Source organism: Prunus avium, chromosome 3 (genome assembly GCF_965620075.1).
Source record: "Prunus avium chromosome 3, drPruAviu1.hap1.1, whole genome shotgun sequence".
Taxonomy (NCBI): domain Eukaryota; kingdom Viridiplantae; phylum Streptophyta; class Magnoliopsida; order Rosales; family Rosaceae; genus Prunus; species Prunus avium.
In genome coordinates, this window is record NC_142286.1 from 6,034,597 (window position 1) to 6,061,877 (window position 27,281).

The following is a 27,281-nucleotide window of genomic DNA, read 5'->3' on the forward strand; positions in this document are numbered from 1 at the left end:
GGAACAACCCTATACCAGTCCTAAAGGTTATTAGTGCGCAGGATAATACAAAAAATTTTAAAAATATATATTTTTTAAACCACGATTAACCATAGATATATAAGGGAACAAAAATCATCAAACAGATCAAACAAAATGTCAATGAAACTTGAATTTTTTCGGACAGGCTTAACCCTGTTTTGACTTAATGCAGATTGCAGACTAGGGTTGGTTGGTTCTCACAAATGTCTACTGTGCTTGTTTCCCTATTTCTACAATTTTTTTCTTTTCCTACATATATATAAGAATAAAAAATAAAAATAAACCCTATAGATATGCTTAATGTCCTACACTGAGGGCAACAGAACCTACATACTTTACCAACCTTGGAAGCAAATATCCCCTCTTGTTGAAACCATTCCTTCCAATCCATACTCTGCATTAAGAAATATCAGCCTAGGCGGCCTGGGCGGGTCTGGGCGGGTCTGGGCGGGGCTAGGCGGGTCTGGACGGCGCTAGGCGGGTGTGGGTGCCAGGGTGGGTCTGGTTCTTTTCTTTTGCTCTTTAAGCCTACTGCCTAGAGATTTTTCAGACTTATGCACTGCAGGGCTGGTCTAGGCGGCGATGGGAGGGCCTGGGCTGCGCTAGGCGGGTCTGGGCGGCGCTAGGCGGCTCTAGGCGGCTCTAGGCGGCTCTAGGAGGCGCTAGGCGGCTCTAGGCGGCGCTAGGCGGGTTTGGGTGGCGGGGTGGGTCTGGTTCTTTAGGGTTTAGGGTTTGGGTGCCAGGGTGGTTCTGATTCATATGGGGAGATGATCCTGACCTGGAACTGACAGAACCGGTAATATGTTGGTTCTCTCCTATAAAGCAGCAACATGTACTATTTCCCAACCTCGTCGTCTCCCTCGTCTGGTTCTTCTTTGTTGATTGTTCGCTGTCTGTCTGTCTTGTCTTCGGAATATTAATTCAGGAAAGACAAGCTTTGCGCAACAAATGCAAATGTCATTGCCTTGCGTAAAACAACCCGATGTCATCACCTGCAAAGGTATGTATGTTATTTCTACAATGCATGCTTGCTGCAATCTTCACATTCACGGTATGAATATGGAATTTGCTTCTAATTATAGTTATTAACATGTATTATTTTTCGATGGAAAAGATCAAAGAATATGAAGCACACACAGACTTTATCAGGAGTGTTGCTGTCCATCCCACTCTACCATATCTGTTGTCATGTTCTGATGACAAGGTTATAAAGCTTTGGGATTGGGAGAAGGATTGGTCATGTACTCAGATCTTCGAGGGGCATTCGCACTATGTGATGCAAGTGGCATTTAATCTGAAAGACCCCAATACTTTTGCTAGTTCGCTTGATGGCACCATTAAGGTACTGAAGGCACTGTTAATTTGTTGCAAATTACTTAACTGCAATATTTCTGGTGTCATGACCTTTGTGACACTTAAATTTTTACAATGTCCTGTTTCATTGTAGATATGGAACATTAGTTCTCCTACCACAGGGTTTACCTTAGATGGCCACTCAAAAGGAGTTAATTGCATCGATTACTTCAGTCACAGGGATAAACCATATCTATTGAGTGGCTCTGATGACTTTACTGCTAAGGTTTGGGACCAAATGCTGGTTATCAGCTTTCTGTTTAGCTCTATATGTACAGCGTACGATTATGATGCGTATGTGTGTCATACTAATTTGAATTTTATTTGTAAATCTTTTTGGCAACAAGTATGGGACATTGAAACCAAAAGTTGTGTGCAAACTCTAGAAGGTCATGAGCACAATGTAACAGCTGTATGTGTTCATGCTGAGCTTCCCATAATAATTACAGTTTCTGAGGATGGGAACGTTCACTTATGGAATGCAACCACTTTTAGGTAACTTCTGATCCAAACTACTTACATTACAAATTAAATTGACTCAGTTTTCTGTTTAATTCCTGCTATTGCATTGCTTTTATCGAAACTCATGTTGTAAATGATTCTTGTTGTATCACAGGCTAGAGGACAAATTGAACTATGCTCTTGGAAGAGTATGGGCCATTGGACACTTGAAAGGATCAAACAAGTAAGTTTCTTTTTTGTTCTTTCTTGTGGGTTAAGATGTGTACCAGAGAGGATGATTTGTTCGAGTAACCGTTTGATATACAAGCATGTAAGATGTGTACCAGAGAGGATGATTTTTCGAGTAACCGTTTGATATACAAGCATGTAAATGTGGCAAAGGACTTTCAATTTGTTGCCCTTACCTTGTTAGGATTTGTTTTATTGCATTGTTTGACCAGCATATTTATCAAATATACTTTCCTTGCCTCCTACAGGGTTGAGGGTTGCATTTGGTTTTGACAAATGAATGGCTCTCATACTTGGGATTCTGTTGACCTCCAAGCTTTGAAGGAAAGGTTGAAGGAATAAAGACTGATGCCTATAAATTCAAGAATTATTTTACCTTCTACATGCACCTCAAAATTTCAAGAAAGAAATAAGGGATATATAGAGCAATATGGAAGGAAAAAGGGTTCCAGGAGACTTGTGCAAGCAGTACTCATCGTCATGACTCATGATGATGATCGTGTTTTCGGTGAGTCAAGTGCAGGCTCAGTCGATAACGTGCCTGCTCAAATGCATGCTCTTCTGTCATTGTGTTAAAGCCAGCACAATTTGTACAGGCTTGTGTTTGAAAGATTGTAAGAAGACGCTCCCAGACCCTCTCTACTACTGTAATCTTGGTTGCACAACTTCCATCTGCACCAACCTCAGCCCTGGTATGTTACATGCATATCAAATATGATCACCTCAATATCCAAAATCACAAATGGGACCTGAATTTCCATATCCATCTTTTTTATTTTTGGGTGGAGATTATGTTGTTATTAATCCTGTTGATAAAATTAACGCTGATGTGCAAACATGAATCGTTTTTTTTTTTTTTTTCCTACTTGTGTTCAAAGTAGATTCTTACTTAAATTGCTTGATGTGAAACATGCAGAAAAGCTAGATGGTTGTGCGGATTCAGGCTCAGAAAACTGCAGAGAAGTTTATGCTGCCAACTAGTATTTGTATAAGCATAATGAATAAAAGACTCTCAACTGGTATTTGTAATAGCAGACAATATATTGTTGAATAAGAAAATATTGAGAGGCTTCTAATTTAAATAAATCTATGATTGAGGTGGTTGTCGGGCCTGTCATTGAGGTAAGAAATCTATCATTTTCGTGTCATAAATTTCTTACATTCATCATCTGAACGTGATATGAACTATCTGCTTGCCCTCAATTTGAACCCTCTATGAACAATTGAACAAAATCCAAACCCATATATCATAATTTTTGAAGAACGCTAAGCCCAAAACAAACCCCAAAAGAATTCTTGGCAGACCCCTATAGATGGCAAGATTGGACCAAATTGACCCTCCATGTGAGGTGCACAGAACATCCCTGCTAATTTCATTTGTTATGCTTAAAGTAGACCACTAAATATCAGGCCAGGAAGGACCCCTTGCTCTTCCAGTTGCCTCAGATTACATCCTAAAATCCCGCCAGTTCTTGGGTCAAGTAGTTTCACCAATTACATTGACATTAAAGTGCACCAGAGCCGTCTAATTTAGGAACATGTCATGTAAATCCATCTCTTTCGGGGTCGAGGAATGCCCATGTTATTTCATCAAGGTCTGGAGGCTCTAGATACCAAAAGCAAACTATTCAAGCAAGCTCCCACTGAGCACTGACAACCTAAATACTGATAGAATAGAAACTAAAATGCCTTAAAGCAAGATGAAAGCTCGTTACAAACCAGTCCACCAGCAACTAGATGATCAAGCATCCCTGGATGTATAAATATAAGTGGGTTTCTGTTGACTTCTCTTCGCTGTCCATAGAAACTTCTTCCCATCCTTCTCAACATAGCCATTTATGTGCACTCCATAAGCCTATTCCAACACATAAAAAATGTTAAAAATGAAAAGTTGCAAGAAAATCAAATGAACAACAATAAAAGAGTTAGCTGGCTTCCTTCCTACGTGACCATTGAAAAAGCGACCAGACTCAATGCTACCGCTGAAATTTCAAACCCTACAAAAAAATCTTATATTCCTCTCTAGCCAACACTATAGCGCACACAGTGTCACCTCCAAAACCTCATTATCCGGCCCCTTCACAGACCTCCATCTCCATGTCGATCTAATAACAAACTACGTACAGTACAGGCATTGCTAGATACATATATAGAACCAATTAATCCATTCATCATACAGATTAATATAGTCAAAATGACTTGCTAGAGATGCATCAAAAATTGATTATAATTCACTGTTTAATCCCCTAGACCAAGGTTAAAAAAAGTTGGCGCAAATCGCAGAAACAAACTGTAGCTCATTCCTTATAGCTGGACTATGTTCTTCCCCTAAGCTTTTGATTACATCTCCCACAGATCTTGTCCTGTGCTCAGCGATGAATCCAACCGCCATTAGAGTTTGAATTTTCTGGTGGGAAAGTAAACACGTCCTTGAATTCACGGATTATTTGAATTCACGGAATTTGAGCTTACCCTTTGTGAACGGTCCTCAATTACAAAGGGAAGGAACTCAGAGTGCGATTCCTGCAAGCAGTTTCAATAAAATGTGGAGTGGAGTGGACTGTGGAGAGATAAACGAACAATTGGTCTGTTTCTGTTTGGCAGCTGAGAAAATGTATTGTATAACTTGTTTGTGCAAATAATCTCGCGGGAGAATATTCGCCTATGGATCCTTCAACCTTCAATCTTCCTTCTCTCTCCTTCTCGATTCCTGTAAAAAAGATTGGAGTAAATAAACCACACTCGGGGGGTGTTGGCCAAAGGCCCTCCGATGCCTAAGTTAGTTCGAGTGTTTATAGGAAAACAATAGTTAAGCAAAGGGTACGGAGTTGTATGTATGGTGTGAACCGGGCGGCCGGAGCTCCGGGTATTTTTCTCGGGTATCAGGAGTAGGTTTAGATGTGTGGTTTTTGAAGTACCTTGAATGATGAATGAAGTCATCTATTTATAGGAGCCTCGGGGCTAGGGTTTCGTAGAGATTACGTCGGACTTGATTACATCCTTTTATTATGATAATATCTGAATTAATGATATTATCTCATTAATTATGAGATAATATCCTGTAATTCAGATATTATCCTCTTATTATGATAATATCCCAATTAATGATATTATCTTATTAAATAAAGATAATTATCTTATAATTAAGATATTATCCCTATTAATTAATTAACCAAATAAATTGGTTTAATTAATTTAAGGGATAATCTTCTTTTCCACGTGGCGTGCTGTGATTGGAGACGAAAATATTTGCTCCCACATAACTTACCAAGGAAAGCGTGATTGCAGATTTTGATCTTTTCCGAGTAGCCCTTGAGATCTGAATCGGTTTGGATATCGTAACGACGTTGTCCCAAATGAAGACATTATCGGAGGTTGAGACTGATGTAGTACGAAAAGTGACAACTTTGTGAAAAGCTTTCTAGTTGGAACGAACTGGGAACGACGTCGTAAGCGCCTTGGGGAAAGCGCGAAAAGCTTTGGCGGTAAAATGGAAGGTCAGAGAGTCGACGAGTCTGTGAGAGCTGAGGAATGCCGCTGCTACAGCCCATGAGAGCGGGTTCGAAAATACTTTGACTTTAAAGAAAACTTGAGTTTAGCATTGATGCCACAACTCCAAATATACTTTGACATTTGTATTAAAATATATATATATATATATATATATAATTAGTTCAGTTGAGTGCAAATCGCTAATATGACGTAAAAACCATGAATCGAATTGATCAAGCCGAGTTTGGTTTGGTGTTTGAGCCAAGGTTGACATTTTTTTCTTCTTCAGTTTTTCTCGTTTCAGTCCACCAGTACAACTGTTTTTTGTCCACCCTTACGTAGGGTATGTATATGTGCATCTCTTGGTTTCATACTGTGTCACGACTCAATTCGAAAACAAGGAATATTCACGAATCATGGTGTGAGTCATACCATAGTCATAAGAATAAAATCCTACAACCATGATATGATGAGAAATAGAGCCACAAAATAATACAAATTTACTTAACATCACAAAATCAGAGTCGCAGTAGCTTGTAGTTAACTAAGATCTTTAACAAATGGTTGATTACTTACAAATATTAATTACACAAATCAACAATAAAAGCCCAGCAGCTTAGTTGAACCTGCTTCCTCAAACTTCTTCTTTAATCCTGCACAATCTATTAGGGTATGAGCATTCTAATGCTCAGTAGAGTACCGTCAAACCCTTCAAGGTCAGCTATCACAATTAATCAAAGTGTCATGCATCAAACAACACAAGATATATAAATTATACAATCATACCAGATAAATAAATTTGCATATGCGGTGATGCCATGAACTCACTCCCTTCTAATCCCACTAATTCATATCTTAGGGCAACAAGTCTGCATGTCCCATACCATGCGTTTTACCATTGTGGCTCCGAATACCCTAAAATATGAACTAACGCCCATCCGTCCCTTAACCCATTTTTTTTTGTTTACGAACTTCTCAACTTTCACTTATCATTAGAGGCCCTGCTCCCATCACCTCAATATATTCAAGCTCTGCTCCCGTCACCTGAATATACTACACATTTTATTTACTTCGATATATCTAAGGCCTTCTCCCACCCCTTAGATATACCTCAAACGACACACACACACACACCCCAAACACTACTGTCTTTATGATGCATATGTAATGCAACGCAAACATCATTTATCTCTGCAGAATAATAATATAGATAATAACAATAATATTCCAGGCTTAATCACATGCATAATAATATTCACTCAACTTCAAATAATATCCACGGAGAAACATCAACAATAATGTTCACATAATATCAAATAGTATTCACCGAGCAACGCAATAATAATATTCATATTTATAGTACTATATATAAGCACCAAGATTAAAAGTGACATAGCCCAATCATTGGGAAATCAGGAAACCCTACCTCATGTCCAGCTAGCTTAACCTTGTGCGGTTTCGTCCTCGAAAGTACGCAGAGTAGAACACCTAGTTAAGATAATTTTCTTATTAAAATTCATTGGAAATAAGGAAACAAATTTGAGTGTCCTACTAGCGCATGTAGACCTAAAACCCCATAAAACACTTGACAAGTTGTTTGACCTGATTGTTACTCCCTTAACCTCACATCCAAGCAAGCATAGAACCAAGCGTTAAGGAAAAACTAATCTATTTCCCTCCTATAATAGTTATACTCTTTGGGATGTTTAAAATCAGGTGGTTCGGCTCTAGACTCATAAAGAAAATTTAAAACATCAATTTAAAACTAAAATTTCAGTTTTGCTAAACATTTGGGTTGGAACACGTTAATTTTGAAAATTCACTAAATATTGAGTTCAAATCAAAATAATGTAAAACTTTCAAGATCACAACTAGATATAGAAACATTAAATATGTCAAAATTTGATAAAAATTAGGGTTAAGGAAGCATGTCAAAATAGAAACCAAAACAGCCTAGGCTACATAACGTTCTTTTTCTTTTTTTCAGGTTTGTACACTTTATTTTGAAAAATCACCAAAATTACAATTTACAACCAAACTGGATAAAAATTTCCAGATCTGAAGAAAATACGAGAAAGTAAAACATACTAAAATTTCATGAAAATCCAAGTTTAGGAAGTTTTCAAACACTTATTCAAAACAGGGTATGCAACAGAATCAAAACAATTCCAGCAGGATAGTCTCTACTTTGAAATTTCAAAAAATCATTTTAAATTCAAATGGCACAAAACCAACTTTGAAATAACCCTTGAGATATTCATTTTGATGTAACAAAATCCCATAATGAAATTGAAACAAAAATCACATTGAAATAATCTAGAACTTCACAAAAACACACTTTGAAAGATATATATATATCCTTAAGAACCAACACTTGGTTTATAACTAGTACTCAAAGAGACAATAAAAAGATGAGCTTCATGCCTTCAAAGAATCATTTACTTGAGATGCTAGTGGCTAATTTGAGCACTTGAATGATAAGGAACAAGCCATTTGAGAGAAAGTACACATCTATAACAAGAGATTCAACAAAATCAATTGAACAAGTTTTGTTCATACCAATTTTCAGAGAGTTATAATGGTTGCGTTTGGATGATCTTTGGATATGTTATAAAGAGGATAATTTGGAGTAACTATCATGAAGAAACCTAGTGTTTTGAGCTTTTGAAATGAGTGTTTTGGACTGAAAACGAGGGAAGGAACTAGGGTTGAAGACTATAAACAAGTTCCACTCTAAACGTTCCCAAGGTGGCTATAGAAGTCCGATCAATCTGAAATTTTGATATCTTATAATAGACAGCATTTCAAACAACTTTGATGAAGGAACCAAAGTCATTTGAGTACAGGAAATCACAGAAACAAACTGAAACCGAGCATACTGCTGTGAAATCAGGAAATGGTAAACTTATTGTGATCATAGCAACGTTTCAGAGCCTATACTAGTCGGATTGAGCTGAAATTTGAGTATGTTATAGGAATCACGTAAATGAACAACTTTTATGAAGAAAGTTTTCTCATTTGAGCTTCCGAAATTTGAGTTCTTGGCTGCTCCAAGGAAGTGACGAATTTTGGATTTTGAAGAGGAACAAAAGAAGAATAAGGATGAAACTAAGGTGAATGAGGAAGAAATGGATGATACAATGAATGATGAGGATAAGAGTAAATTCATGATTGAAGAGCCTTAATTAGACTAGGTGAGTCATCCATTTAGAAGAGGGTGATAATACAATGAATGGGAAGAAGAGAATAAGAAAGAATCTTAGGCTAGACTAGGTGACTCATCTACCATAGGTTTACAACTCATCCCAAAATCAGATTTTTGAAGAGAATGTAAGTGGGAAGGGGGGGAAGAATGAAGGAGGGAAGAAATGCTTGGCTTACACGTTGCTTCCTTCCCTTTTTTTTTTTTTTTTTCCCTACAAGGGTATTTTGGTAATCTTTCACACATAGAGGTATTTTTTGGTCATTTTGTCCAACTTCAAATTAAACACACTTAATTTAATATTCTAAATCCAAAATCACTTGATAAAATACCCCTAATCATTCTCCACCATTATATTATTTTTCACTAAAATATGAAAATCCACCTTGAATTTTTCGGGGTGTTACACATACGCCTCCTAGGGTTAAGGAGAAAGAGGTGTTTTGGGATACCATAGCCAGAGTATTGGCAGTTGATGGGCATTTTTTTTTTGCGCCAAAGTTAAAAAAGAGGAGGAGAATTTTCTCACACACACTATCAATATGCCACAAAGGTTCAAATCTGAGACCACTAATTTGCAATTCAATATTCATTTTTACTGAACTAGACTTGGTGATGGGCGCTCGTAGTTGGGATGGGTGATTTCAATGAAGTCTGGTGGCCAAAAGTCCAGCAACTAAGAGCGGTTCCAACCATCAGCTCGTGCCAGGGCGGCCTAAGCCCCAAAAGGCGCTTCCAGTGGGCCAAAGCTGCCCGGGCAGCTTGTGGGTCCTATGAAACCGGGCTGGCCCGAAGGCAGAACGAGCCCATGCTCCAGTCCGAGGTCGAGCTGACGCCAGCCTGACGTCAGTGCACGAGTTTAAATTTTTTTTACCGTTGGCCCGTGCATTTCACACGGCAACGGTAAAAAAAATTTAAATTCCGTGCGTTGACGCCAGGCTGGCATCAGCCCTTCTTTTCCGCCAACTACTGGAAGCCACGTGGAGGCCTCTGGGCTCTCCGATCCAGTTTTCTCCTCCAATACAATGGCTGCCCTATTTTTTGCATTAAAAATATGAAGAAAAAAAAAATCAAAACATTATTTAAAAATTACCAAAAAATTCTATAATTTTTTTTTCTATAAATATCTACCAATATTCTTCACTTTCAACACCAAATCCTCATACATTTTCTTCTCCTTCTACTATTATTCACTTTCTACACAACATTTTATTCACTTTCAAATTTCATTTTTTTTCATCATCTTATGGCATATTCCATCAAAGCCGAAAAGGCGTGAATAACCATGGAAGATGTTTTGTTGTGTGAGTGTTGGTCCAAGTTGGTCATTGTCCGGTCACAGGCCATGAGATGAACTCTCATATGTGGAGAAAAATTCATGCCGAATTTTGTGAAAGATTGGGTTCGACTCGCAGGTGGAAATTTTTGAATAAAAAGTTGGGGAAATAGAGAGATGCGTTGGCAAAAGCAAGGGACAACCATTGAAGCGGGGAAAATCTTGGCAATGAGTTAAATTATTTGTAATTTCCATTTTATTAATTTTAATGTCCTAATTTTTTTTTTAATGTTTCTTGCATTTCCAATATTTTTTGAATGTTTCTTGCATGTCCATTTTTAAAAAAAAAAAAGATTATGCAAGCACAAATGTGGTTCAGTGCCATTGGGCAAGGCAGAAAATCTTTCAACCATGACCAATGTTGGGAGGTGGTGAAAAATTGTTCGAGATTCAGAATTATTCCCACGGGTCCGACCGTTGTGTTGAACGAGACGCCACTCCATGATTCAACGACATCATATTCGCCTTTGGATTCCCTGATGAGTTAAGACTCACCAATCCAAAATGAGCCGAGGCCTATTGGGAGAAAAGTGGCGAAGGCCAAGAGAGGGAGTACATCCACCAATGATACTGCAAAATTTTTGGAGCAAATTGCAAGGAATGACACCATGAGAATTGAGTTAGACATGAAAAAAGATGCGGATGAGAAGGCACTGAATGAAGAATATGCAAGAGAAATGGAGTATATACGCAAACAAGACATTGAGAAGAAGGATCGGGAAACCATGGCCATGGATACAAGCCATATGTCCCCTGAAACAAAACAATTTTGGAGGCTAGAACGAAGGGATGTTATGAGAAGAAATTTTTTTCGTGACAATGGACCTAGCAACACCGATTGGTTAAATGATCAAAACCATTAATTTCTTTTGCTTGCCTTTTATTTAATTGTATTGCTTCTTCTTTTTTTATTAAAGTAGTTGTAATTCTTGTCTTTTATTTAATTAGTAATTAGTTGTATTGCTTTTCTTTGAGTGAATAAAGAAATCATTCAATAAAATACATTTTTATTCAACACATTGCATACATCAAACAAAACATAATTATAAAAATAAAATAAAAACCACACCACAACCAAAGCATAATTAAAAATAAACCACAATCAAAGCATAATTAAAAATAAAACATCAACACAAAGCAAAATTAAAAACAAAGCATCTTCACTTCACTTCACTTCATTCTCCATCATTGCCTCTAACCGCCCATAAATGCTCCATCAAGTCAACTTGATGTTGTTCATGAATATAAGACGATTGCATTTCCGTATATCGATCAATCATACGGTTCATGAAATGACCGTCCCTAACCAACGGTTCATGCTCCAATGGTTGTCCATTAGCTCATATGGACCTTTCATAAATTCTTGTCAAAGCCGTGTTCATGGGATCCAGTTCAAACACATCTAGAGCATCATAATCATACTCATCCTCCACAATCATATTATGGAGGATGATGCCCGTCATCATAATGCTCCTCAGCACCTCCTCATCAAACATACGCGCAACGCCCCTAATAATTGCCTACCAAGCTTGGAGGATACCAAAACACCTTTCAACATCTTTCCTGAAACCCTCTTGATAGGCAGAAAATAATTTTTCCTTCTCGGATTGGGGATGCGGAATTGATTTGACAAATGTAGTCCATCTCGGGTAGATGCCGTTTGCTAGATAATACCCATTCCAGTAGACGGTTTTGTTGATTTCATAGGTGATATTCATGGCTTCACCTCTCAAGACATCGTTGAATACCGGGGATTGACCCAGCACGTTCAGGTTGTTTTGAGATCCGGCAACTCCGAAGAAGGCATGCTAAACCCATGTATCGAATCCAGCAATGGCTTCGAGAATGATACGTTTTTGCCCTTTCCTATTTCCATAATCTCCTTGCCAGACAATTGGGCAATTCTTCTATTGCCAGTGCATACAGTTGATGCTTCCAATCATGCTTGGAAAACCTCGAGCTTCTGCCTTTTGTAGAAGCCTTTGAAGGTCTCTAGGCGTAGGTTTGCGGAGGTAGTCCCTGGTGTAGAGAGTTTCGATTGCATCACAGAATCTGACCAAGCTCTCTATAGTAGTGGACTTCCCCATCCTAGCAATCTCATCCACCTGATCAGCAGATGCACCATACACCAGCATTCGTATAACAGCTGTAAGCTTTTGCTCCGGAAGAAGCCCCAAAGCCCCAAAACCCCAACAACATCACACTTCTAAACGAAGTATGCATCGTAATTGCAAATATCATGCATGACTTTATTGAACAAATTGGGTTGCATTCTATATCCCTTGAAAATCAACATTAGAGTGCACATAATTTGGGATAAAGTAATCTTCCAACAAATTCTTATCTCGAGAATGGCTATGTCTGTCCACGTTCGGGCCACGACCGACTTGTAAACCACGACGGCGGCCTTGGCTTGATAGATCGAGCATACCCACTGCCATGGCAACTTGTTCATCATCTTCTTGCTGCACCTTTTTTTCTTCAGCTCGTCTACGTATTCTTTCTTTAATTTCTCACTCTTGCCTCTCCAAGCATCTCCTCATGTCTGACATTGAGAGTGGAGTATGAAATCTAAAATCTGATAAATGAAAGGATAGAGAAGATCTGGTGCGAGAGGTATGAGCTGAGCCTCTGGTTTTATAGAGTGATTTAGAAGATAGAGATGACACGTTGCGCTATTTTAGAGGGTCAAAATCTTATTTGAAATATGATATTTGTATTTTATAATAAATATCGACACGTGGTACAGGAGAATCTTAACCTAAAATCTCATCTGAAATTTGAGCTTTGTATCTATATATATAAAGCAAAAGGCAGAGAATGGTAAAACATTCAAAATACCAAAAAATGCCCTTGGTTAATGCAAACATTAAGAATTGAAATTATTAATTAAATGAGGATATTATGGTAAATTCACACTTTTCATATTAAAAAAATTAAAATGAAAAGAAAATTAAGATAATGGATTCTATTTTTACAGAACACAACTACTAATTATCTTTTTTAATTCTGAAATAAATTTAAAATTTTCTTATCAAAAAATATTATCAGAAAAATTAATTCGAATTATGCGATATGAATTTTATAATAAATATTGACACGTGGGAATCGAAAATCTTCTCCAAATTAATTGTTTTAGTTAAAAAATAAAAAAAAACTAAAAGTGAATAATATTTGCCCGTTGCCATGACAATGGATGAAAACACACCTTGCATTTTGCAAGGGCTGCCACTATTCACGTGAATAATAATAACCATTGCCTTGCCCTTCGCCATGATAAATGCGCGGAAGTGCTCTAATGGGCTGTATGCGTAATGAATTTTAATCATTTTCCTATTTTCTAAACGGGATCTCAACTCAACCCAGACGGTGAGCCCATATGTGCTACCATGGAATCCACGTCAACGCCACAGATCACATCACATTGTTCACATTTCACACCAAAAGAGCTACCAATCGACAAATCTCCACCGTTCATCAATCCACGTCCCAAGATCACAGAAACTGTACGATCTGACACCAAGAACCGGCTTTGCCCCACCAGTGGCACTATCGTAAAATTACTCACTTAACCGCAAAGCTTTGCTTGATCTCGTCGTATTTACAGAAAGAGAGCTCTCTCCGTATGCAAAAGACCAAAATCTCTCTCCCTCCCCTCCCACTCTTCTTCTTCTTCTTCTTCTCTCTCTGTGCTCGGATCACCTGGATCGCTAGGGTTTCTCTGACTGTGATCTCGGCCGGAGCTCTGCGAAAATGGTGAGTCTCTGATCTCTTCCGGCTTCCCTGAACGTTGTCACATTAGGCTGCATCTTAGATCTGATTCAAATCCGTTTTCATTTGGTGCCAATCCCTCATTGTTTGACTAAATGCATCAATTTCAGTGAGGGTGTTGCAATGTCTTAGGCTTTGTTTGGTTGCTTGGAATTCGATGTTTTCTTAATTTCCATCTTATTTTTATTTCCTTTCTTCGCAACCAAACTGAGCATAACGTGAATTTCGTCGAGATCTTCTGTTCAATATGATCAAATTTCGATTCTCAGTTATTTACTTTCTCTATCCAAAAAGAAATCCTAGTAAATAAATTAATTTAAGATTTGGTGTTTCAATTTGACACTGATTGGTTTTCTTTGCTTTTTCAATGTATTAACAGCCTCTCAGACTGGAAATCAAGGTGCGTTTTATTGAATTCCTTTAATCTATCTTCTCTATGTGGATCAGATCTCGATCTTAATAGTTATATCCTGAATTGTGTGATGAGTAGTCTAATTCTACTCTTCTGGTTCAGAGAAAACTTGCTCAAAGATCAGAGAGAGTAAAATCTGTGGATCTACATCCAACAGAGCCATGGTAAATGCATTACCTTCATTTCACTAGTCTTGCTTATTAGTATTCTGTTAAAATTGTTCATAAAAATGTAATTTGAGCAATGCCATGCGTCCCAGCTCCTCTTTCTGATGTCTGTCATATTTCTTTTTTCTTTGTAAACCTTTTAATTTGGGAATGCGCTTCCTACTCAAATTAGGATAGCATCCTAGAGAATTTGGTGAAATGATAAGCTATGCAATTGATGGTTGGTTATTGAGGTAGCAGTGTCAGACAAAGGATATGGCTACATTTTGCAGGAGGCTGCACCCATTGGATGGGGTGACCTGGCTGCAATAGGGATTCTTATTCTTTTTTTTTTTGGTTTTTTTCAAATTTCAAGCTTTGTCTTATTAGGTAATTGTATAAAAGGACTAATTATAGTAAAAAATTCCATTGGAAGTGGGGGAAGCACTTTGGTTCTCTTGCCACTTAGTTAGGATAGGATCCAAGTTGTTTTGGTGCAACTGTATTTTTTGTGGTTTACCACATATTATTAGTAACAATGAGATTGTATCTCTGAAAATGATGGAGAAAACTTGATGGATTACTAATTTGTTGAATGACACTTTTACTGCAGGATTTTGGCGAGTTTATATTCAGGAACTGTGTGTATTTGGAACTACCAGACACAGGTATGATCTATATAATACTACAAGTAGCATTTCCACAACCAAGTAGAACTGAAATCATTTCTGAAAATGGAGGGAAATATATGGTGCCTTTTGATAAAAGCCATCTTTGCTGTTTGGATATCAAGTAATTGAATGATGATCATGATGACTCTTTTTATATTGTTATAACTATGATCCATTGCTAACTACATGCAAAATTTGATCTTAACATTTGCTGGTATGTGCAACTATCTGAAGAGGCATTGTTGCACTATGACAATTGAACTCCGTGGACTGTATGGCTAGCTTCATTTGTTAAGACATGATAAAAACAAGTCTTTTGGTCCAAAGTGAAAGAGCTAGAAGTGAAGTGATGGAACTTGTACAACCAGAAGATAATGTATGAGGTTTTATGATAAATTTAAGCCACTGTACTGAAGCCTTGATCACTTTAGATACGAAGAGGACCTCACTTGTACCAAATTTATTAACTGATTAGATGAACCAAACCGTAACTAAAGGCGAGGAAGCAATTAGTGATTTACTGATTGACTGTCCAAAGACAGGATTTGTGTACAATGGAATTCTTTTTTTCCCTTTCTGATCAGATGTACTCTTAGACGTTGAGCATAGATGGCTACTGTCAATTTATGCTTATGTTGATCATTTGACAAATCTTCTCTCTAAAGCTATACATAACTTATATTTTAATTTTATTCGAAAAATTCTTTTTGACACCCAGTAGGGTGGATGCTCAACTTATAGAATGCTTTGATTGGCATAAATAATACAAATATACAAAATAATAACATTTTCTAATATAGCTTTTTAACCCTGAGTGATGATAAGACTGGGTTTGTCATTGTTCTTCTCTTTGGCTGGGTGTCTTTTGGTCTGCTGAATCCTTACAGCTAACTCTGTGATGCATCTCATAACAAGTATGGTTTTGTACAGTATATTTTGTACCATCATGCTATCAAAGAAAAACAAATATTTGGTGTTCCTTCCTCTAAGAGTTGTCTTAAACTTATAGCTAGCTTTGAAATTTTAGGTTCTTTAAATGGTTAGAGTAAGCATATGCTAACTTGAATCTTCTGGTTACTGTTTCAGACCATGGCTAAGTCTTTTGAGGTCACAGAGTTACCAGGTATTTTATGAGATGCTACTTTACCTATTTGCATTTCTTTTATGCGTGATATACATTTCTTTCTGGCATTTTCCCCAATAGGATAATTATCATGCTTTAATGTCTAAGTCATTGGTCTGCAGTTAGGTCAGCCAAATTTATCTCACGCAAGCAATGGGTTGTTGCTGGAGCTGATGACATGTTCATTCGTGTATACAATTACAATACAATGGATAAAGTTAAAGTATTTGAGGCACATACAGACTACATTAGGTGTGTTGCTGTCCATCCAACACTCCCATATGTGCTATCATCATCTGATGATATGCTTATCAAGCTCTGGGATTGGGACAAGGGTTGGGTTTGCACGCAGATATTTGAAGGACATTCCCATTATGTCATGCAAGTGACATTTAATCCAAAAGATACCAACACATTCGCAAGTGCATCTCTTGATCGCACCATAAAGGTATACATGGCATGTTCTGGGAGATTTCTTGCATACAACACTTTTTGTGTAATGGTGCTAACTATGCTACTGGTTTTTTGTTTTTCCCCAGATTTGGAATCTAGGTTCCCCAGACCCAAATTTTACATTGGATGCCCATCAGAAAGGAGTAAATTGTGTTGATTACTTTACGGGTGGTGATAAGCCTTATCTAATTACTGGTTCTGATGATCACACTGCTAAGGTCTCCCTTAAGTTATCCTTTTTCTTCAATTTTTTTTTGATTATATATCTGTGGTGATTTCGAAAAATTCACGCATAATCCTGTGCAAGCAGGTGTGGGACTATCAAACCAAAAGTTGTGTCCAGACACTTGACGGCCATACACACAATGTTTCTGCTGTATGTTTTCATCCTGAACTTCCTATAATAATAACAGGGTCTGAGGATGGAACAGTTCGAATATGGCATTCAACTACTTACAGGTAATTACTGTGCTGTTTTCCGCATCTTCGTCCTAGGATGTTAAATCTTTTGGGTAGTCGTTCATTTTTTTGGTTCCTTACAATTTTGTTTTTGAAATTTATTTTACTTTTAAATGTTATATTTTAGAATTATTTTCTCTATTTTCAAATCATCGAATATTGAGGCCTTGGATAATTGTGTGGGCATCTACAGGCTTGAGAACACATTGAATTATGGGCTTGAAAGAGTTTGGGCTATTGGATACATGAAGAGTTCAAGGCGGTGAGTTTTATAGTTCTCTTTGCACCTTAAACATTCTTTGCATTTCTCTATTCAGTGCAATTTACCGATAGATATTAGAACTGTGTCAAGCTGTTCTAAATTCATAAATACGTAACCTTCTTCTTGAACTCTGTCAATTTACTGTGAAGTTTACAGAAAAAAAGAAAACAATTCATATATATATATAGATTTGCTTGCATTCATGAAAAAAGTGCATCTTTTGTCTCCTTACAATTAAGTCATAGGTTGTTAATTTCCTTGAGAATCAGACATCATGACAAGTTTGTGGGAAAATGGACTCCGTTAAGTTGTGGAGTATGTTTCAAAGCTGCATTTGTGATGTCCTATAAAAAAATCTGTACCTAAGATGTTTTTCTTCTTCTCATCAACATCTGCAGGGTTGTAATTGGTTATGATGAAGGAACCATTATGGTAAAACTTGGGCGTGAAGTACCTGTTGCAAGTATGGACAATAGTGGAAAGATCATTTGGGCTAAGCATAATGAAATTCAAACGGTGAACATTAAGAGCGTGGGAGCTGATTTTGAGGTATGAGCTCATTCAGATTGACTCGGTTCCTTTGCCCAACTCCCCTTCCTCTTTGTTTGTTTACATCACTCGTTTTATGTTCGCTTTGCTACATAGGTTACTGATGGAGAGAGATTGCCTTTGGCTGTTAAGGAGTTGGGTACATGTGATCTTTACCCTCAGGTATGGCTCTTTGATTATTCTTTTTAATTATCCTCCAATTTGCTTCAGATAAAGTGATTTCTTATTCTTGTTATAAGAGAAGTAAAGGTTTCTAGTAGTCAACGAGAAAGATTTGTGTTTAGCTGTGGATGGACACTTTGTAATTAAATTATTTGAGGAGTCCAAAGAATTTTATAGAGAAATGGGTCCTGTATCCACTAATATTTGCCTCTGGGATTATTCATTTGCAGATTAAAAAAGCATTGAGGTGTAAAATATGTCTATAGGATGTAGACTTCTCTTTAATAAATTGTGTGGGTCTGCTATACATACATTGGCTGATTTCTTCCTGATCAATTTTTATTTACAGAGCTTAAAGCATAATCCCAATGGGAGGTTTGTTGTTGTTTGTGGAGATGGAGAGTACATTATATATACTGCTTTGGCCTGGAGAAATCGGTCATTTGGTTCTGCTTTGGAATTTGCTTGGTCATCTGATGGAGAATATGCTGTTAGAGAGAGCACATCTAAGATTAAGATTTTCACCAAAAACTTCCAGGTTTGTTTATTGACCCCTACAGTATTGTAGTCTTCATGGTAAAAGTCCAATACAGAACAAAAGTAGTTTCCTGCTGGATATCAAAATGTTCTGCTCGAATATATTAATGCTAGCTGTCAATTCTGTGCCACTTCCAATTTCTTTGTACTGTTAACGTTACATTAATTTCAGCATCTTAGATATAGTTCTTCCGGGGTTTTAGATCCATTACTAGATTCTAGATGTTAAAAACTTCCTGTTAGAGGACATGAGTTTATTTTAATGGAAGTGTCATATTTCAGGAGAAGAGGAGTATTCGACCTACATTTTCGGCTGAACATATTTATGGGGGAACTTTATTGGCGATGTGCTCAAATGATTTCATATGCTTTTATGATTGGGCTGAATGCAGGTTGATTCGGCGAATTGATGTAAATGTGAAAGTGAGTCCCTACCTCCATCAAATAGCCTTATAATTGCTATTTTCATTTTTCTTTAATTCAACTTTCCTTTGAAAATGTCAGAATCTCTATTGGGCTGATAGTGGTGATTTAGTGGCTATTGCCAGTGACACATCGTTCTATATTCTGAAGTACAATGTAAGCATCTTCACTAGTTGGATTCTTCTTTCCCCCATTGTTTCTTAAGCTCTCATCAGTCATCTTTATGTGATTGCATATGATAATGGTGCAGCGGGACATAGTCTCTTCTTATTTAGATAGTGGAAGACCTGTAGATGAACAAGGTGTTGAAGATGCATTTGAGCTTCTCCATGAAATGAATGAACGTGTCAGGACTGGTTTATGGGTTGGGGATTGTTTCATTTATAACAACTCCGCCTGGAGGCTTAATTACTGTGTTGGTGGCGAGGTATTGTGTACTGTTCATTGTGGGTCTGCAAATGTCATTTATATCCTTGTGGAGTCGCAAAGATTTAATATTTGCATCAAGGTGAATAAATTTTGACTCTTATTTTAGGTAACCACAATGTTCCATTTAGACCGACCAATGTACTTGTTGGGTTATCTTGCCAATCAAAGTCGGGTGTATCTGATAGACAAAGAGTTCAAGTAAGTGTACTTTTGGCTTGTGTTATTGGAAGTCATGATGGTTATCTTCATCATTTAGCAACTTATATGTGTCTTTGTTTTAATTTTACATTTGCAGTGTAATAGGGTACACACTACTTCTGGGTTTGATAGAATATAAGACTCTTGTGATGCGTGGAGACCTTGAAAGGGCGAATGAAGTTTTACCTTCAATTCCTAAAGAGCATCATAACAGGTACCTATTAGTTTCTGAATTTGGCATAATGAGATCAAATTGCCCTTTATTTCTGGTGTAATATAGTATATCTGGCTATTTCCACCCCGGTGTCCTATTTCCCCACCCTCCTTATCTTCCCACCCGCCATGTAAATTTGAAAAAACACAATCCTATCTTTCTACCCACCATTATTCCTAAAATACCCCTTAATTATTAATTTAAGCAAATTCTCTATATATTTTTTAGTGGAAACGATGTATTTATTTCAATAAAACTGAAACCGATTACAGCATATCCTCCTCAACCAACAAGTTCTCGATGAAAGCAGGAGGGTCCCTATCCCATGAGAACATGTCAATTGATGAAATAGCGAAATATGCAAGACTATTTGCCACTGTATTGGCATCTCTAGAAAAAAAAAAAAAAAAAAACTGAAGAATTATATATTTGCTGAAACAAAAAATCGACAGTCTTCGATTGATACTCCTATTGATGAGTTGTCTGCAATGTTAGATCATTATTAAAATACACTTTAACCCCAGATATCATCCTCGCCCATCTCCACCACCAACACCAAACTCCTCCTTACCCCTTCAAAAAGCGAACATCTTATCACTACAAAAATGAAAATCAACGAACCCAGCCTAAAGAGACAGAGACAGAGAGACAAAGAGATAGAGAGGAAAGGAGGATTTGTCGGTGGCACGGAGGGAGAGGGTTGCCGCTGGCGGGTGCCGGGTGGGATGGCTGACAAGTCGGGTTGGGGGGGGGAGGATGTGGATGAGCTTTGGTGGCTCTTGGGTTTTTGGTTTTGTTTTTAAGAATTAATTTTAGTTTTGTTTTAGTTATTAAAAGTTAACATTGTATGTATAGGTTAAGTTAATGGACATGTGTCAAAAAATTAGATAGTCCTTAGAAGTCATTTTATGAATGGGTAAATTAATCTTTAAAATTTTGAAAATAAGGTGGGTGGGAAAATAGGATAAGTGGGTAGAAATAGCAGCACTCGAATAAAATGGTATTCAGTCCATTGGAAAATATCTGGTTTAATACAATTTACTATTGAAGTTTTACAAAACGGGTCACCTAGAAGCATATGGAAATAATTTCTTTATTAAATTCTTTATAGTCGTATCATTTAGTTTCTAAATTGTCACTTGGTGCTTCTGATACCACAAATTTGCCATCCACCTGCTGCTAATGAATTTAATAGTAATAGGCTTTGCAGATCTTTGGAAAAGTTCTTTATAGACAAATTTACCATATCTGTACTGTTTATTTCCCTATGCTGATTATATTGGACTTCAATATACTTCTGTTGAATTTTTATTTATTTAGTTTCGAATTTCAATGCAAAAGTCTCATTTCAAATTGGAGATCTTAACATATTATAGGAGTTTTAGGTCTAATGGTCCCTGAACTTTGACCCGACTCGCATTTTGGTCCCTCAATTTCCAAAATCGTTCCCGTGGTCCTTCAACCTCACTTTCGTTAGGACAAATGGTCCTGCCGTCAATTTTGTTATCTTTTATGTTACATGCAGGGGAAAAATGGTATTTTTGTATTATTTTTAATTTCTGCACCCATTTTCTTCCTCTTCTCTTTCCAGCATCCATCCCTCTCCTCCATTCTTGTTTTTCAGTTCGTAAAGATTATGCAACTCCGTTACTCTCTCTCTCTTCAGTCACTCCTTCATCACCTATTGATTTCTCCCCTTTTTTTTCCCTAATATATTTAAATTGAAGATGAAAAAGAGATAATGGAGAGAGATTCCTCAGATCTTTAGGAGAGAGAGTGACGCCGGAAAGTTTTCTCCTCCAAACCGCACTCCTCGACAGAACCTGAAACCAACAGTGTCTCTCTCAGCCACACTATTTCAAAATTTTCCAAAATTCCCCAATACATAATAAAATTTGAAGAAAAACAAACGAAACAGATTCCTCAGATCTGATGTGGGATGCTGACTGTGGAACCCCTGTGACAGGGAAGTTTTTCTCCTAGGAGTGAAGCAATTTCCGATTTTGACCCTCAACAGCACACCATGTGCCATGCACATGCTCAAATTTAACAGAAAAAGTTAACAAAACTGACGGCAGGACCATTTGTCCTAACGAAACTAAAGTTGAAGGACCACGGGAACAATTTTGGAAATTGAGGGACCAAAATGCTAGTCGGGTCAAAGTTCACGGACCATTGAACCTTAAAACCCCATATTATATGACATTTCTCTTTTAAGTTGAATATTGTATTCCATTCTGTTTTTCATTGGTCATAAATTGAAAAGTAATGTTTGATAAGTGAATGATTGCTTATTTCCTAATGGATAATTTTCTGTACTTGTAGCGTGGCTCGTTTCTTGGAATCACGGGGTATGATAGAGGAAGCACTTGAAGTGGCCACAGATCCTGATTACAGATTTGAGCTAGCCATACAGCTTGGTAGATTAGAAATTGCAAAGGTAAGTCCAAGGAGACAACTAGCTTGGGAGGTTCTGTTTACTTGAGGATTTATATATTTTGTAGTCTTATAATAAATGATGTGGTTATTTCCCAAGTGTTCATTCACGTTGTTTCTTGCAGGAAATTGCCACAGAGGTGCAAAGTGAGTCTAAATGGAAGCAGTTAGGTGAATTAGCAATGTCTACTGGAAAGGTATGTTGGTTATTTATTCTCACTCACTTGATACACATATTGAATCCTTACCCACAACCACATTTATCGTCCTGTTGATATTTCCCCTGGTATCTTTCACCATTGAATTGATTTCATCTCTTCGTCTATATTACATTGTTGCAGTTAGACATGGCTGAGGAATGTTTAAAGCATGCCATGGACCTGAGTGGTTTATTACTGCTCTATTCTTCTCTTGGGGATGCTGAAGGAATAGCAAAACTCGCAACCCTTGCTAAAGAACAAGGGAAGAACAATGTTGCATTCCTTTGTTTGTTCATGTTGGGTCGATTGGAAGAGTGCCTTGAGTTACTGGTTGAAAGGTAATTCCCTATTTGTTTCATTGAAGTATGACTACATGAATCATGCTTTTTAAAATTAATGATTAATGGAGCATCCTCTTTGCAGCAACCGGATACCTGAAGCTGCTTTGATGGCTCGATCTTATCTTCCAGGCAAGGTCTCAGAGATAGTAGCTATTTGGAGAAAAGACCTGAGCAAGGTGACATTTTAGGACATTTCTGTGCATGTCTTATTTTAGACACTCCGATCTCATGCCTGAATTTCTTATTTGGCTTCATTGATGTAAGAAATTTAGAAATGACAACTTTGTATAGAAAACTCATAGCATTGTTTTGTTAGGTACAATAATTATAATGGGCTGGTTGTCCATGTGGCAGTCTCATATTATCTGTTAGAGATATCACATATCATAGTCACAGTGGCATACCACTGAGGTTTTATTTATTTATTTATTTAGAATTTTGAACATTTCTATTGAAAATATATAGGCAACAATCTCTTTTATGTGTATATTCTTTGTAGGAAATTTCAGGTGGCAATTCTACTTTTCAAAGTTAAAGAAAAGTTCTCTTGACTCATTTCAAAACTCCCATCTCTAGAAACTTTCACCAGAATCGGTTTTATTGTTTCCACTTTTCGAAATTCATTTCCACTAATATCCATGTTGATTAACTTCCTCCATAGTGGATTTGTTGCATCTTTTGGCTTTGACTGATTTGTTATTCCTCGTTGTTCTGTATGTGTCTTTCACAGTATTCAGTTTTTCTACTGTGATTTCTTTACGATCCTTTCTGTTTTTGATATGGTGTGCCATGTTAAATAATGGAGTCACACGAATAGGCAATAACTTCATATAGTTATGCTGTTATACTCAAGTATAATACATTGCATTGCTGCCCACCTCGGCTTGTGAAAGTCTTATCACAAACCTTTGAGAAAACTAACACTTCTTTGAAAATAGACTTTTGCTACTCTTCTTAGAAGATACAACACACACGGAGAGGAAAACATGCATGCACAGATGCATAATGCAATTATTTACATGTGCAAAAGCATTGGGTGCATACATGCATGCACTTATTTATCCTTTCCTAATAATGCAGGAGCTTTTATTGTGATTCAATGTTTACCTGCAGGTTAATCCAAAAGCTGCTGAGTCTTTGGCTGATCCTGAAGAGTATCCTAATTTGTTTGACGATTGGCAAGTTGCTCTTTCTGTTGAATCTAGAGCTGCAGAGACAAGGTACCTCTGCACATTGTGTGTGTGTGCGTGTGTGTTGAATGTGTTCTTGCAAGCTGTAAACTACTATCATTTGACTTGGCACAAGTTTCTCGAGATCTTCCTATCAAATGTTCTCTTTTGGCTTAACAACTTTTCCCTCAGGATGTTAGTTGCTCTTAGTCATGGTGTATTATATTGACTTTGTATGGCTTTGTATTAACTGTTCTCTTTTGATTGTTTTTTAGGGGTGTTTATCCTCCTGCAGAGGAGTATGTAAACCATGTTGATAAAGCACACATCACCCTTGTGGAGGCTTTCCGGAACCTGCAAGTGGATGAGGAGGAACCTCTTGAAAATGGGGAAGCAAATCATGAGGTATACAATGGATGCCACTTTATTTTATTTAGAAGTTTTCTTTCCCATAAACAATTTGTTTTGGCTGGTTGATTTTTGCATGATAAGATATGCAGATATCCTGCCTGTCTTCTAATGGATATTGTTTCTCTTTTATGCGGTCAACACGTTAGACTACTTTTTGTTAACCTCGTTTAATGTTTGTTCTGTATGATTGATACAAAGTCAGGTCTTCTAATTCTAGATGTATTTGTGAAGCTGATGTTTTTATTGACGTAAAGTGAAACCATATTTATTGTAACACTCACTTTGCTTTTATTTTATGAATTGGGTTTTAAACACTTGTGCTTCATTTGCCCTTTTGATCTGTTCCATCTATAGGTTTCTGAACAGAACGGTGAACAGAACGGGGAACAAACTGCCGAGGAACAGACTGCTGAGGAACAGTATGCAGAAGAAGGGAGCCAGGAGGAGGCTGTTGTGGTGGATGCTGATTCTACGGATGGTGCTGTACTCATTAATGGTAACGAGGCTGACGAAGAGTGGGGTACGAATAATGAAGGAACCTCGTCAGCCTAAAAAGCTATTGGTTGGGCCAGTGTGAAAATCCAATTTTGTCTCTGGTGATTAATTGATTCTAATGTGCCATCTCTGACTCCCATTCTGACAACTTTCTGATTTCACTACTTATAACACTTTCTCTACTAACTTATATTGGAGATTTTAAATAATTTTAATCAACATTGTTTATACAATATCTACTGCTAATGCTGACGAATGGGTGTTCCATCTAATGGGAAATGCCTCAGCATTATATCAGTGAGCTGTGTTTATTTTTCTAGTTATGGTTATTGTTGCAATTAGTTATTCCCTGTGGAATAACCACAACCAAGTTTTGAACATTTGATTGCAAATGGTGCCATTAAAGTTTTTTTTTTTGTTCTTAAGTAAGAAAAACTTAGCGAAAAAGAAGTGTCTGTCCTTTGTGTTTGGGGAAATACAAAGAGAAAGACTAGGAAAAGAATCTAACATCTGAGTTGTATAGAGACCAAAAACTCCCCAATAAGCAGTAGGCACAACTGTGATCTACTACTTAAACCAAGAGACAAATTGGATTTTGTGAGCCTTTTTTCTTTGTCATAAGCTTTTGTGTAGCTTAGTTGTTTTCTATTGCTGTTTTGGCTTTCTGCTTGTTTGATTGCAGTATTGGCTTTCTTTGAAACTTTCTTTTCTCATCCTTTCTGATAATTAACTTGTATATGCTGAAACTTGGTGTTTTTGCTTTTTGCAATCTGGTTGAACCATGTGAGGATTTTTGGTCTCTCTATTAGCTGTTGTATGTTCTGAGGAGTTTAATAGTGGGAACAAAGGCATTTTTTTCTTTGCTTGTGTTTGCTTAGTTCAGTAGTCAGATTGTTTTTGTGAATCCTAATCCTTTCATCTTTTACTGCTTGCAGTGCTTACACCACGTCACTAGGTCCGACGAAGATTGCTGGTCCAGCTGTATGGATCCTTTACAGAGGTGAGAAAAGATTCATTACTGGGACATGCAATCAGATGGTGTATAATCGTAGTTTTCAATTCTCTGCTAGATGAACTCGCTCTATGAATAGGCTAGGTCGGGCATATTACACAGAGACTGAATCTCACATTTTTGCACTTTAGAAGCCAGACGCCCTGCTCTTTTCTGTTCCAAAGTGAACATAGAAGTGCTATTTTGTAGTGGGGGGGATTGATTCATTACTGTCATTAATCAAGAAAAAAGTGTCTGAAAGATTGTTTTAAATTGTAAATGGCAAATACGTGTTACAAAAATTGACACTAAAATAACTTCAGATCTGGTACTACAAATAATTCATCTAAAATTATGGTCTTATGTCCTGTGTGCCCTACCCGTTTTTATTTCTGATGGGTAAGCATAAAACAGGTCCATTTGGTATATAAATATTATCATCTGTCATGATATAATTGCTTTTAGCAAACAGTTCCTTAAGGCTGACCAAATTCCAAGCAACTCTGTATTCATATGACAAAGCTGTTATGTTCAGCAATAATTGTACTGGTGCTAGTCAATACCCAGTCATTTTGATGGTCTCTTTTTCTGTTTCCCATTGGCTTTTTCGTTTTTTTTTTTTACCGCTGACAGGTCTCCTGCAAGAGGCTGACAAAGAGGTGATGTAACGGATCGGTTGTCTCTGATACCCGGTGGTGTGGCTTGTAAACCAAGTTATAGTTTGTCATGGGGCACAACATATAGTTTGGTAGCTTTAGTTAGTTTGCTCTATCAATTGCAGCTTTTAACATATTCTTTGAGGCCATCTTCCCATCATACAATTTTCTTGTGCCATTGTGAATGTAGAAAGAATTGAGCTAGGGATAAGGTCCACCCCCTTTTCCATTCATCAAATTTTAGATATTTGGTTCCCCTCGACGTTTTTTGTGTGTTTTGGGAATTCTTTTATGTGACTGATTGTAAACGTGTATTATTCATAAAGAGTATATACATTTTTAGCATTACACCAACTTTGGCGCAACGTTGGTTAGCTTACCTAATTTTTTGTTGCCATATTAATCCCATGAGGAAGAAGGAAAAAAAGAAAAAGAAAGGACATAAAGATATTTGATTTTTTTTTCCTTAATCGTGTTTAAATTTCATGCGCGTGGAGCCCTTTAATTTGAAAGGTGCAACTAAACTTTTTACCAGCATTTTAAGCATCTAATCTTTATAGCTCACTTTCTTTGAAAATTGTCGGCGATTGTAGCATCTTGTTCCCCAAAGGTTCCCTTTAAAAATAAATATATCAAAGATCTTCCCAAAAAAAAAAAAAAAAATTTATATGCATGAATG

The 27,281-nt window shown here is 37.1% G+C and overlaps 2 protein-coding genes and 1 pseudogene across 4 annotated transcripts; 2 read left to right on the top strand and 1 right to left on the bottom strand.

The window, feature by feature from the left end:
- Nucleotides 1–264: 264 nt before the first annotated feature.
- LOC110769469 (coatomer subunit beta'-1-like) lies at nucleotides 265–3,167 on the top strand. Its single transcript, XM_088249810.1, has 6 exons — nucleotides 265–1,021; nucleotides 1,136–1,363; nucleotides 1,469–1,869; nucleotides 1,991–2,059; nucleotides 2,313–2,756; nucleotides 2,981–3,167. The coding sequence occupies exons 1-5, from the start codon at nucleotides 1,004–1,006 to the stop codon at nucleotides 2,335–2,337; spliced, it is 741 nt and encodes a 246-aa protein (XP_088105936.1). The 5' UTR covers nucleotides 265–1,003; the 3' UTR covers nucleotides 2,338–2,756; nucleotides 2,981–3,167.
- Nucleotides 3,168–3,930: 763 nt separating this feature from the next.
- Nucleotides 3,931–12,229, bottom strand: LOC148295509 (nudix hydrolase 24, chloroplastic-like; annotated as a pseudogene).
- A 1,462-nt stretch (nucleotides 12,230–13,691) lies between these two features.
- Nucleotides 13,692–26,956, top strand: LOC110769465 (coatomer subunit beta'-2). 3 transcript variants are annotated; one of them, XR_002528580.2, is made up of 26 exons: nucleotides 13,692–13,850; nucleotides 14,245–14,265; nucleotides 14,380–14,441; nucleotides 15,037–15,091; nucleotides 16,181–16,217; nucleotides 16,340–16,665; nucleotides 16,757–16,888; nucleotides 16,981–17,129; nucleotides 17,323–17,391; nucleotides 17,790–17,940; nucleotides 18,037–18,102; nucleotides 18,452–18,640; nucleotides 18,922–19,062; nucleotides 19,144–19,218; nucleotides 19,313–19,489; nucleotides 19,598–19,689; nucleotides 19,787–19,903; nucleotides 22,229–22,343; nucleotides 22,465–22,536; nucleotides 22,681–22,877; nucleotides 22,963–23,056; nucleotides 23,994–24,100; nucleotides 24,325–24,454; nucleotides 24,815–25,056; nucleotides 25,891–25,955; nucleotides 26,580–26,956. XR_002528580.2 is itself a non-coding variant. In XM_021973447.2 (26 exons), exons 1-25 carry the CDS (start codon nucleotides 13,848–13,850, stop codon nucleotides 25,908–25,910), a joined length of 2,763 nt encoding a protein of 920 aa, XP_021829139.2. In that variant the 5' UTR covers nucleotides 13,692–13,847; the 3' UTR covers nucleotides 25,911–25,955; nucleotides 26,580–26,956. The 3 variants fall into 3 exon arrangements, 1 of the variants encoding a protein (XP_021829139.2); XR_002528581.2 differs by having other exon boundaries at nucleotides 24,815–25,022; XM_021973447.2 differs by having other exon boundaries at nucleotides 24,815–24,980.
- The last annotated feature ends 325 nt before the right edge of the window (nucleotides 26,957–27,281 follow it).